The following is a 12,971-nucleotide window of genomic DNA, read 5'->3' as shown; positions in this document are numbered from 1 at the left end:
TATCTATTAGGGTAGCATACCTGATCGGTGCACCAGTACCATGTTGCAAGAATGGTTAATCCCAGTGTCATTCCTGGCCAGGGTAGGTCTCCATGCACGGGGTCTCTGAACAGATGCATGGCATCAGCCCTGGGCAGGTGACATGTTGTGTTTGGGATGATCTTAGACGGCACAGCTTTCAAATACACGCTCTCCAGGTTATTGTAGCCTCCAATCTTGTTGAATGCTGTAACATGTATATAAATACATATCAGCTAAATCTTCTACTTTCTGGGTAACATGTAGAGGTTTAGCATTAATTGTACTCTGTAGTAGCATCAAAATGACATGGCGTCAAATGGAATGTAAATGTTGAATTGATTCCAATTAAAATATTTAAATTTCTTTAACTTGTTTAGACTTGTGTGTGTGTTTGCGTGTCACATTCTTAAATTCATTTTCGGTTCCCAAAAACCTTTAGAGATGACTTTCCATAAACTGCTAAAGACATTTATGGGATTTCCCCATTTCCATGCCTCCATACTAACCAGCTATGCAGGTTTTAATGTGTCCTAACCAGATTTAAAACCCCTCAATTTTTTTTCCTCGGCACTGAACAGCTATGTTACAGGACATTTCCTGTTGTCTGGTTTCTATTTTTGTAACAGCCACAGTGAAATCTGCTCCACATTACACCAAATGTGTTATTTTTGCCTGTTTTTACTTTCGCTGCGGAAAGACAAATTCCAGATGATGCATTCCATTAAAAGACAAAAGTTCGACCCTAATGTGAAAAGCTCCATGGGAATGCATTTGTTTTGATTAAAGCTCATTCGTGTTGAATATTCGCATTTGGTGAGTATTCTAAGTTTTATGCATTTATGCAAGAAAAATTGTGTATATTGAATTTTTAAATAATTGATTTAAAAAAAATTTTAATCATCAATAGGCAATTTTACAACATGTATATTGTTTTTGCATTTATCAGCAGACCACCAGAGGTAAGTAAAGGTAAGATTCAAAGGAATTCATGTTGCATTTAGGATCTTGATGCTGAAAATAAGACCTTTCTTTAAATGCAATGTATGAATGTGCCTGTCAAACATGTTCTCTTACAGTTGCCATCTGTTTTCAGCAGTTTCGAGATGTACTTGCTTCCCCATTGACAGCTGACATGAAATCACTGCCAGAGGAGAATAAAAGACGAGGCCTGAGATTGACTGACCTGTAATGGTGAGGATGACCGCTCCAATGATCATGATGAAGGTCTGAAGAGTGTCGGTGTAGATTACAGCAGCCAAGCCACCTGGAGAGACAGAGGATTAAGCGGGTATTGCTCAATTCTCTCATGATGGTTTAATGTGATATGAGTCATCGGGTCAAGTCTGAAATAGCGCTTGTAGACAGAGGAGTGAATACAGTGACAGCAGAGCAGCGGATTTAAGTAATCATGTAATTATGCTGAAATTAGTCACGTAGACCATAATTACTACAGCAAAAATTAACTGATACTGAACCACCGGGCTTCGGTGAGAAAGTTTAAATAAGTAATTATTTAGTACCAGCTTTTATTTCCAAACAATCGACGGTAATATCCAAACCAGTAGTTAAGTAGCTCGCTCGAGGACTCTTCTAGTTTATAATTTACACTATCCACAACTCCAACCAGGAAAATTCCTGTTTTCGAGCACTGAGCTTTAACCATTACGCCACCCCATCCAGTTTTACAGCATTACAGAAACTTCTTAAAGACCACATTTGAGCATTGCATGTGCTCGCTCGGCTGTAAATCTAATGTTTGACAACAAATGCTGTGCTTTGTCACGCTACACTTCTGCTGGTTGGAAAAAGAACTTGTTTACCGCAAATACTAATTAGAAAACTGTTCACTACTGAAAAATGTAGCGGTGCCACTTTACAAGAGCTATCATGAGCAGACTATTTTATGGTTAAGTTACATGCATATATTGTTCATTGTTGATTAATCTATTATCAACATTTTTGTATGAACAAACATGTTATTTATCCAGCTTGATTAGCTTACAAATGCGTTAGTATACGTGAAAATCACATTTACACAAATATTACTAAACCGTTTTCAACATTGATAGTGAGTAATGTCTTCTGAGAAGCAAAGTAGCATATTAGAATGATTTTTGAAGGATCGTGTGACATTGAAGGCTGGAGTAATGATGCTAAAAATGCAACTTTGCCATCAGAGGAATAAGTACTCTTTAAAATATGTGACCCTGGACCACAAAACCAGTCATAAGGTTAAATTTTACAAAACTGAGATATATACATCATATGCAAGCTCAATAAATAAGCTTTCTACATATGGTTTGTTAGGATAGGACAATATTTGGCCGAGATATATCTATTCGAAAATCTGAGGGTGCAAAAAAATCAAAATACTGAGGAAATCACCTTTAAAGTTTTCCAAATTAAGTTCTTAGCAATGCATATTCAATATACTAATCAAAAATTACATTTTGATATATTTATAGTAGGAATTTTACAAAAAATCTTCATGGAACATGATCTTTACTTAATTTCCTAATGATTTTTGGCATAAAAGAAAAATCTATAATTTTGACCCATACAATGTATTTTTGGCTATCGCTACAAATATACCCCAGCCACTTAAGACTGGTTTTGTGGTCCAGGGTCACATATAGTAAAATAGAAAACAGTTCAAATAGGCTGACTAATGCAGGACTGGTGAACATCTTACCAACCCCAAACTTTTATACAGTATGTATACAATATACGTACAAACCTGCAATAGTGTAGAGAGCAGTGACGACTAACATGAGCACAGTGGACAGGTAGAGATTCCAGCCCAAACAAACCTGGACAAACAAAGCTCCAGAGTACAGATCTGTCTGTAAACGAGAGAGAAATTTGAGGTCAGGTCGCTGTGTTCAGTTACAATGCATATTTTGTCACCGATTTGTGTTTCTCTTCAAATTGCTTGGACAACAAAAGTATAAGAGTACGTAAAGCTATAAAATGATTGTTGGCAATAAAAGCTTAGATCAGTTGGTCTTGGAAGAAACTGATAAGACATCAGTCTGACTTTTATTTTTAGACTTTGGAACCAGCTATATAGCTTGTATCTTTAAAGGCGCTATACAGCTCCTTTGTCAAATGGTGCTACTGTATGTAGAACCATAAAACATAAAGGTTCTTTATTGGCATCGATGGTTCGATGAAGAACCTTGAACAACCATGGAACACTCTTAACAATAAAGATTCCAAAGGGTGTTTTTGCAGTGATGCCACAGAAGAACCATTTTTGGTCCTCCAAAGAACCTTTCAGTGAACAGTTCTTAAAAGAACAATTTTGAAGAACATTAAAAAAAAATCAAAAGAACTTAATCGACTACAAAGAACCTTTTCTCCATTTGAAAGGTTCCAAGGATGTTCAAGGTTCTTCATGGAACCATCAATGCCAATAAAGAACCTTTATTTTAAAAAGTGAACCTTTCAAATGAAGAACGGCTTCTTTGTATGGAAGTGGTGCTATATAGCACGTCAACCACCCCAAAGAACCAATGAAGAACCAATTATTTTTGATGTGTGCATATTGTCAAGTCTAAGCACAGTTTATTAAGATGTCTTCTAAAACTGTAGAGAAGACATGAGATTACTTGTTGCGTCTCGTTTAAGAGGAAAGTCTGGGAAGTAGAAGAGTTAAGTCTCAAATTGCTCTCTAATTTAGCTTAAGATCTCATTTATTACCTTTCCCCCCCCATGGCAAGTGCTAATTCTCGCTTTTTATATGTTCGTGATTATACAAAACCTGTTAAATAGTCTTTTATTCCCCATTTAATAAAATGATCTACACTACTTCTAAAGTTTGGGTCAGTATAAGATTTTTTTTTTCTAAAATGTTTTCTCTTATGTTCACAGATGTTAAAAATACACTAAAAAATTAATTGTACAATTTAAATATTAATTTTTTTTTGTTGTTATTTTAATATGTTTTAATATGTAATTTATCTCTGGTGTCAGTACTTTCTAATTTGCTGCATAAGAATCATTTATTATCATTGTTAAAACCAGATGTGCTGTTTAATTTTTTTTTATTAAGCAGCAACATTATACTTTTTTAGGATTCTTTGATTTAATGGAATTTTTTAAAAAGCATATATTTAAAACAGAGCATTATACATGTCTTGAGATCACTTTAATATGTTCTTGGTGAATTTAAGTATTAATTTCTTTAAAAAAAAATATCGGTAACATTACAATAAGGTGTCATTTGTTAACATTAGTTAATGTATTAACTAACCTGAACGAACAATGAACAATACACTTATTACACTGTTTATTCATCCTTGTTAATTTAAGTTAATATAAATAAAGTTGTTCATTGTTTGTTCATGCTAGTTCACAAATGTTAAGAAACACAACTTGTGATTTTAACAATGCATTAGTACATGCTGAAGTTAACATTAACTAAGATTAATAAATGCTGTAGAAGTACTGTTCTTCGTTCATGTTTTTTTTTTTTTTTTTTTCAAATTGCAGTATTTTTTATTGTATAACCATTTTTTTTTTTTTTTTTTTTTATTCGGAGTGCAAAAACATACATGGTAAATGCAGAAACAAAAACAACAACAACAGAAACAATATCAACAAAACAAAACAAGAACAAACAAAAAACTATACTAACCACAAAAAAAAAAAAAAAAAAAAAAAAAAAAAAAAACAATGATAATAAATGAAAAATGAGAACAAGACAATCTGAATAATCATGTATAAGTAGTAGTAGCAGTATAGGTAGTATTAGCATGTTCAAAAATAATAGAAATGGCCATAAATCGGAGTAACAACAATAACACCAAAGGTGGTGATGATATGGTTAATATTTTGTGATGACAGTAACAGTAATATCAATAATAACAGTAATCATAATAATAATAATAATAATAATAATAATAATAACAATAGCAACAATAATCCCAAGGATGGTGGTTACAGTATGATGTTGTGATGATGGTAACAGTAATATCAATAATTATAATAATAAAATAATAATAATAATAATAATAATAATAATAATAATAACAATAACAACATCAATAAAAAATAAAAAATAGTTCTTCGTTCATGTTAACTAATGTTAACCTTATTGTAAAGTGTTACCAAAATATCTTACTGACCCCAAACTTTTTGTTATAAAAGTGCCAAAGTTTAATACCTAGCATTAGGTGTCGGTTTGTAAGCGAACAAGGCAGCATGAGCATTTGCGTGTGAGTGTTTTTGTGTGTCTGCAGTGGAAAAACAGATGTTGAAACAGCTAAACTGCATTCTCTTTCACAACTTTAAATTCCTTAGGTACAGAAACATGCCAGCGCAGCAATACAGGACTCAATAATGAAGCCTTTGTAGATTAATGTTTGACTTTTAGCTTTGTGGGAATATGTATGAAAGAAACGAGAAAAAAAAAAAAAGTATGACTGTATGTGTGTTCTCATGCTCACTGAGATCTTGGTAAACACAGACAGCAACAGACTGAGAGCTGACAAGTACATGCGAATTCGCTCTCCTCCAAACCGCCGACCCAGATACTCTGGCATTGTGACAATCTGTGAAAGAGAGAGAGAGACAGGAAGTGCAGAGGCAATGGCATGAACTAAGCAAATTAATAGGCAAATCTGGGAAAGTAACACATGTGGTGAGTCTGCACGTGAGAGAATGAGACTGCAAGTCTATGCTGCATGTGGCGGCAAGTAAGTTCTTAATTAATTCATTTAATAGCTCAATTGGCACTTCATATAAGCAGTAGTTTGGTGTACAGCTGAAACTCACCCCAGAAGAGACATAAACTGGGACAAAGACCCAGGCAAGTGCCAGCAGGACATAAGTTGCCTAATAAAGAGAGAAAATATCACTGCACTGCAGAAAATCTGTTTAGTTTTCACATTTAAACATCCTAAAAAAACAAAATGAAGCAAATCTGCATTAGATATATGTTTGTTTTGAATACAGAAGCCTTAAAAGTATTTAGAAAATGAAGGCACGTCTATATTTGATCTATAATATATTATTCGATTTTTCAAGATGTTTTGCTTGTAAAGTGTATTGGTTGTTTTTTCTTTATACTTATGCTTATTTGCATTACTACAAGTAGTGCAAACCTTTAATTTGTATTTTATTTTGTGTCTCTGCAGCTAATTTTGAACATAAAATAATGTGGAACATAAAACATAATAGATGGGAATTATTACAGTTTAGCTTTGTAAATACTTTTGTAAATAGTCAAAAGTTTACATACACCTTGTAGAATGTGCAAAATGTTAATTATTTTACCAAATTAAGAGAGATCATACAAAATGCATGCTATTCTTTAATATTATTCTTCTTGTAGTACTGACCTGAATAAGATATTTCACATTAAAGACTTTTACACAGTCCACAAGATAAAATAATAGCTGAATTTATAAAAATGTCCCCGTTCAAAAGTTTACATACACTTGATTCTTAATACTGTGTTGTTACCTGAATGATCCACAGCTGTGTTTTTTATTTAATGATAGTTGTTCATGAGTCCCTTGTTTGTCCTAAACAGTTAAACTGCCTGCTGTTCTTCAGAAAAGTCCTTCAGGTCCCACAAATTCTTTGGGTTTTCAGCATTTTTGTGTATTTGAACCCTTTCCAACAATGACTGTATGATTTTGAGATCCATTTTGTTCACACTGAGGATAACTGAGGGACTCATATGCAATTATTACAGAAGCTTCAAACACTCACTCACTCATACGATGATTTAAGAGCCAGGGGGTGAAAACTTTTGGAATTTAAAGATTAGAGTGAATTTAACTTATTTTTTCTTCTGGGGAGCATGTAAGTATCTTCTGTAGCATTTGAAAGGCAAAACTAAATGGGAAAAATATGATATTTAAGCAAAATAAGAAAAAATGTACACATATTCATTCTGTTCAAAAGTTTTCACCCCCGGCTCTTAATACATTGTTTTTTCTTTTTTGAGCATCAGTGAGCATTTGAACCTTCTCTAATAGTTGCATATGAGTCCCTCAGTTGTCCTCGGTGTGAAAAGATGGATCTCAATATCACACAGTCATTGTTGGAAGGGGTTCAAATACACAAAAATGCTGAAAAAAAAACAATAATTTATGGGACTCAAAGGATTTTTCTGAAGAAAAGCAGGCAGTTTAACTGTTTAGGACAAACAAGGGACTCGTGAACAACTGTCAGAAAAAAAACATGCATATGATCCCTCTTATTTTGGTAAAATAATTAACATTTTGCAGATACTTTTGACTACAACTGCATGTTCAAACAATTTCCGCCTACTTCAACTTCAGTTGAAAAAAAGTTCAGTTGCAGCCTTAAATTTTCAAGTATAATCAAATTGGAAGTCATTTTAACTTTAATTACCCTAAAGTGTTTTTAATCTAACTTTAATTGATCTAAAGTTAATTCGTTTTTTAACTTCACTTATATACACCCCTATAAATTTAGACAAGTAAAAGTAAATGGAAATCAATGGAACAAGTGAAAATACACATCTATTCAAGGCACATTCTTTGAAAAACAATTTAGGTCTTATTTATATAGCACTTTTGTTCCTCAGGTTCATTTATCTTGTAAAGATTAAAGACTGACAGAACAGACAAAGGATTAACAGAAAGGACCGTCAGTCTAGACAAAAACTAAGAATAGGGTTTTCAGCACCCATTGTTCCTGACTGTATTAAGACAGAAGCTGGTCCACTTTCTCCCCCTAGTGTTAATCAAATGCAGGTGCATTTGCATGAAGTTTTTATAAGTGTTGCAAGAGGGAAAATAGAAATGAGGCATTAAAAATTAAATCACTCACATTCCATTCAAATCCGGCTACTGCGATCCCTCCTGCTGCCCCCGTCCCGGCCAGACCGATGAACAGTCCTGAACCCTCACTGCTGGCAAACAGAGATGCACCAATCTGCATCCATTCATATGACATATTAGTGGAGTTCACAGACTGGACTCTATGTAAAACTGGATTTACAACAGTCAGACTTTATTTCTGCAGGCTAGTTGACGTGACACAGCCAGTATTTGCGGTGTGACATGCAAGCGAAACTGTTGTAATCAGCATTGTTTTAATTCCTGTATAATTATGAGACACGTCTAATATGTATATATACAAGCCTATATTTGTATGACCTCATTTGTTTTTGTGGCCGTTTTAATTTTAAAAACATTTGTCATTCTAGACCAGTTAAAGGAATAGCAAAAAAAGAAGACTAAGAAATGGTGACTTGTTATAGCTCCTATTTTTTATTTTAATGACTAATTATACATAACAATATAGGCAAAAAAGTTAACACTATTTTTAAAGTCTCGTTTAAATTTTTTGGTCTGTCTGTTGTGGTAATCAGAGCGGCTTTCTATCTGCACTGTGCACAAGCTGATGATCATGCTAGTTTAGATGCTGAAGCCCATCTTATGTTTTAGTGGAAGCTGGACATTTCTTTTGTACAAGATAGAGATTTGATAAATGTGACAGGTGTGCTTAGTGATTTGATTTGATTAGTGCAAAATCTTCATAATGCGTAATGTACTTATATATAAAAGTTATAAAAGTTTTAGTTCCTTTCGGTGGATTTATAGTTGTTTTTTTTCCCTATAGTTTTAATTTCAGACATATGAATAATTTTTTTAATCTGAAATGTCTAACTGTACCTAACAGTTTATTATTTTTAGGTAGCAGTTAATAAAAGAAAACCAGCAGTTACAATATACTGACTTAAATAACTGATTATTCGTAATTTATAATGTTTTTTTATAAAAAAAATGTGTAATTTTATTTGTTCATTATTAGGCTTTAAATATGTTTTTTGTTATTTAATTAAAAAATAACTGATTATTTGTAATTTACTCTAATCATTATAAGGCTTTAATCATAGTAAACTGGGGTAAAAAAAAAATTGAATTTTTTTTTTAATTTTCTCTGCTCATTATTAGGCTTTCATCATATTAAACAGAGGTAAATATATTTTTTAAATTAAAGATTATTTGTCATTTTATCTGCTCATTATTAGGCTTTAATCATAGTAAACTGGGGTAAATGTTTTTTTTTTATTTAAAAAATATTTGTAAATTTATCTGCTCCTTATTAGGCTTTAATCATAAGCTGAGGTGATTTTTTTAAAAAGATTATTTGTCATTTTATCTGCTTATTATTAGGCTTTAATCATAGTAAACAGATGTAAAATGTTTTTTTCTTTAATTAAAAAAGATAATTTGTAATTTTATCTGCTCATTATAAGGCTTTGATCATAGCAAACTGGGGTAAAATGTTTTTTTCTTAAATAAAAAAATTATTAGGCTCATTATTAGGCTTTAATCATAAACTGAGGTGAATTTTTTTTTTTTTTTTTTTTTTTTTTAAAGATTATTTGTCATTTCTGCTCATTATTAGGCCTTAAACTGGGGTACATTTTTTGGATTAAAAAAGGTTATTTGTAATTTTATCTGCTCATTATTAGGCTTTAATCATAGTAAACAGATGTAAAATGTTTTTTTCTTAAATAAAAAAATTATTAGGCTCATTATTAGGCTTTAATCATAAGCTGAGGTGAATTTTTATTTTTATTTTTTTAAAGATTATTTGTCATTTCTGCTCATTATTAGGCCTTAATCATAGTAAACTGGGGTACATTTTTTGGATTAAAAAAGGCTATTTGTAATTTTATCTGCTCATTATTAGGCTTTAATCATAGTAAACAGAGGTAAAATGTTTTTTTCTTTAATTAAAAAAGATAATTTGTAATTTCATCTGCTCATTATAAGGCTTTAATCATAGTAAACTGAGATAAAATGTTTTTTTTTTTTAGTTAAAAAAATAACTGGTTGTGTAATTTTATCTGCTCATTATTAGGCTTTAATCATAGCAAACTGGGGTAAAATGTCTTTTCTTAAATAAAAAAATTATTAGGCTCATTATTAGGCTTTAATCATAAGCTGAGGTGAATTTTTATTTATTTTTTTTTATTTTTTTTAAGATTATTTGTCATTTCTGCTCATTATTAGGCCTTAAACTGGGGTACATTTTTTGGATTAAAAAAGGTTATTTGTAATTTTATCTGCTCATTATTAGGCTTTAATCATAGTAAACAGATGTAAAATGTTTTTTTCTTAAATAAAAAAAATTATTAGGCTCATTATTAGGCTTTAATCATAAACTGAGGTGAATTTTTTTTTTTTTTTTTTTTTTTTTTTTTAAAGATTATTTGTCATTTCTGCTCATTATTAGGCCTTAAACTGGGGTACATTTTTTGGATTAAAAAAAGGTTATTTGTAATTTTATCTGCTCATTATTAGGCTTTAATCATAGTAAACAGATGTAAAATGTTTTTTTCTTTAATTAAAAAAGATAATTTGTAATTTTATCTGCTCATTATAAGGCTTTAATCATAGCAAACTGGGGTAAAATGTTTTTTTCTTAAATAAAAAAATTATTAGGCTCATTATTAGGCTTTAACCATAAACTGAGGTGAATTTTTTTTTTTTTTTTTTTAAAGATTATTTGTCATTTCTGCTCATTATTAGGCCTTAAACTGGGGTACATTTTTTGGATTAAAAAAGGTTATTTGTAATTTTATCTGCTCATTATTAGGCTTTAATCATAGTAAACAGATGTAAAATGTTTTTTTCTATAATTAAAAAAAGATAATTTGTAATTCCATCTGCTCATTATAAGGCTTTAATCATAGTAAACTGAGATAAAATGTTTTTTTTAAAGATTATTAGTAATTTTTTCTGCTCATTATCAGGCTTTATACATAGTACACTGAGGTAAAATGTTTTTTTTTTTTAATTAAAAAGAACTGATTATTTGTAATTTACTCTGCTTATTATAAGGACTTAATCATAGTAAACTGGGATAAAAGTTTTTTTTAATTAAAAAAATATTTGTAATTTTGTCTACTCATTATTAGACTTTAATCATAGTAAGCTGAGGTCAATTTTTTTTAAAGATTATTAGTAATTTTCTCTGCTCATTATCAGGCTTTAAACTTAGTAAACTGAGGTAAAAATGCTTTTTATATATAAAAGGTTATTTGTAATTTTATATGTTCATTATTAGGCTCTAATCATAGTGAACTGGGGTACTTTTTTATTACAAGCAAAGATTGTTTTGAATTTTTTATTTAATTATAGTAAACTGAGGTTAAAAAACATAAAAAAAACTTTAATTACATTTTTATTTCTCTCTCTCTCTTTAATATTGTTATCTGCTCATTATTAGGTTTTAATCATAAGCTGAGGTAAAAAAAAACTGTTTCCTTTTTTTATTAAATTCTTTTTCTTTAATTAAAAAAAATATCATTTGTAATTTCATCTGCTCATTATTAGGCTTTAATTATAGTAAAATGTTTTGGGTTTTTTTAATAAAAAAAAAGATAATTTGTTATTTTATTTATTTTTAGGCTTTAATCATAGTAAGCTGAGGTAATTTTTTTTTTTTAATTATTAGTAATTTTATCTGCTTTTTGTTTCTTTATTCTTTATTTTCTTTATTATTTCTATATTTCTTTAGTTGGGTCAGTTTACATTATATTTACTTACCGGCCACCAAGCCATGTCTCTGCCGGCCAGAAAATATCCACTTAGTGTATTTCGGCTCACTCTGCAAGATGACTGAAGCACACACACACACACACACACACACACACACACACACACACACACACACACACACACACACATACACACACACATACACACAGACAACAATTTGTACAAAATTTAAATGGAGTTGTATGTCAGAATAGTATTACATTTTTAAATGAAGTTTTAATTCCCACAGTTTACATTCACATTCCTATACAAAATTGAATATATTTGTTTAAATATATACACACTGTGAGAACAGAAAATGATTAAACGTATTTAAATAATAATAATTATCTACAGTTAATCCAAACACACAATTATGCAAATACACTAATACGCCTCACCCATATTCCAACTGCGACGTTCAATAAAAAATAGGCTCCGATTACAATGATATCAGATACGCTGAAAGACTGCGAAAGGGCGAAAAATTTCGTGGTAGAGTTAGACGCCATGTCCTGCCTTCACACACACCACACACAGACTAAGACAACAAGACAAGGAGGACAGAAAGACACAAGGCGTTCCGGTCAGTCAGCTCTCTGTGTGTGAATTGATCATTAAACACATCAGTTTAATGAAGCAAACTTGCAGCTACATGAAAACAACAAGGCAGATGAAACGCATCCCTGAAGACACACAAACCCTGCTGCTTGCTGTGAGTTCAGAGATGTACACATGCACCTGCACATAGACACAAACACCCATGACTACACACACATACGCATACATACATACATACATGCTTAATCGTATAATCAGAGCATTTAGACGTGTGATCTAACTAAGCTGATGTGACTGACAGAGTCTAACAAACATCCCTAGACACACTTAACAAAGTGAATCATTTACTTAAACACCCAGTGGTGCTACCCATTAACACACACGCATGCACTAACCATTAGCATCAATCTTACACATGGACATAAGTATACTCACTAGCGATACCTTTAGTGTTGACTGGGGTCACTGTTCACATGGGATGCACTTTACTTTACATTTATATTAATTTCTTGGAAATACAACACTATTCACCCAAGATGCAAGTTAATTAATCTTTTGAGTAATTTTGAATTTGCATTTTAATTCAGTAAGCTCTTTAGTTTATTTTAGAAATACAGTTTGATGAATAAATAATGTCTTTGGCTGTTTCTAGAGTAGTTCTTTCCAGTTTATTGTGTCTCCCCTTGCAAGTTATTCATTATTTTATATTTAGGGCTTTTTATGATTTTGAAGTCTCCTGCTCGCCAAGGCTGCATTTATTTGATAAAGTAATATTGTAAAATATCGTTGCCATTTTAAGTAACTGTTTTTAATATATTTTAAAATATATTATTCATGTGATGGTAATACAGC

The 12,971-nt window shown here is 31.2% G+C and overlaps 1 protein-coding gene across 1 annotated transcript in view; it reads right to left on the bottom strand.

The window, feature by feature from the left end:
• The window catches only part of LOC141337280 (sodium/mannose cotransporter SLC5A10-like), a 39,352-nt gene extending 27,755 nt beyond the window's left edge, over window positions 1-11,597 (bottom strand). Inside the window, exons 1-7 of the mRNA XM_073843070.1 lie at window positions 11,568-11,597; window positions 7,831-7,935; window positions 5,800-5,859; window positions 5,472-5,576; window positions 2,759-2,864; window positions 1,205-1,285; window positions 21-226 (exon numbers count right to left, since the gene is read on the bottom strand). Coding sequence (XP_073699171.1) covers window positions 21-226; window positions 1,205-1,285; window positions 2,759-2,864; window positions 5,472-5,576; window positions 5,800-5,859; window positions 7,831-7,935; window positions 11,568-11,582 — 678 coding nt within the window. The 5' untranslated portion in view covers window positions 11,583-11,597. The remainder of the gene's footprint in view (window positions 1-20; window positions 227-1,204; window positions 1,286-2,758; window positions 2,865-5,471; window positions 5,577-5,799; window positions 5,860-7,830; window positions 7,936-11,567) is intronic.
• Between the last annotated feature and the right edge of the window lie 1,374 nt (window positions 11,598-12,971).

This window comes from Garra rufa, chromosome 6 (genome assembly GCF_049309525.1).
Source record: "Garra rufa chromosome 6, GarRuf1.0, whole genome shotgun sequence".
NCBI lineage: Eukaryota > Metazoa > Chordata > Actinopteri > Cypriniformes > Cyprinidae > Garra > Garra rufa.
The sequence above is the reverse complement of the archived record's forward strand: the minus strand, read 5'-3'. Positions and strand labels throughout refer to the sequence as shown.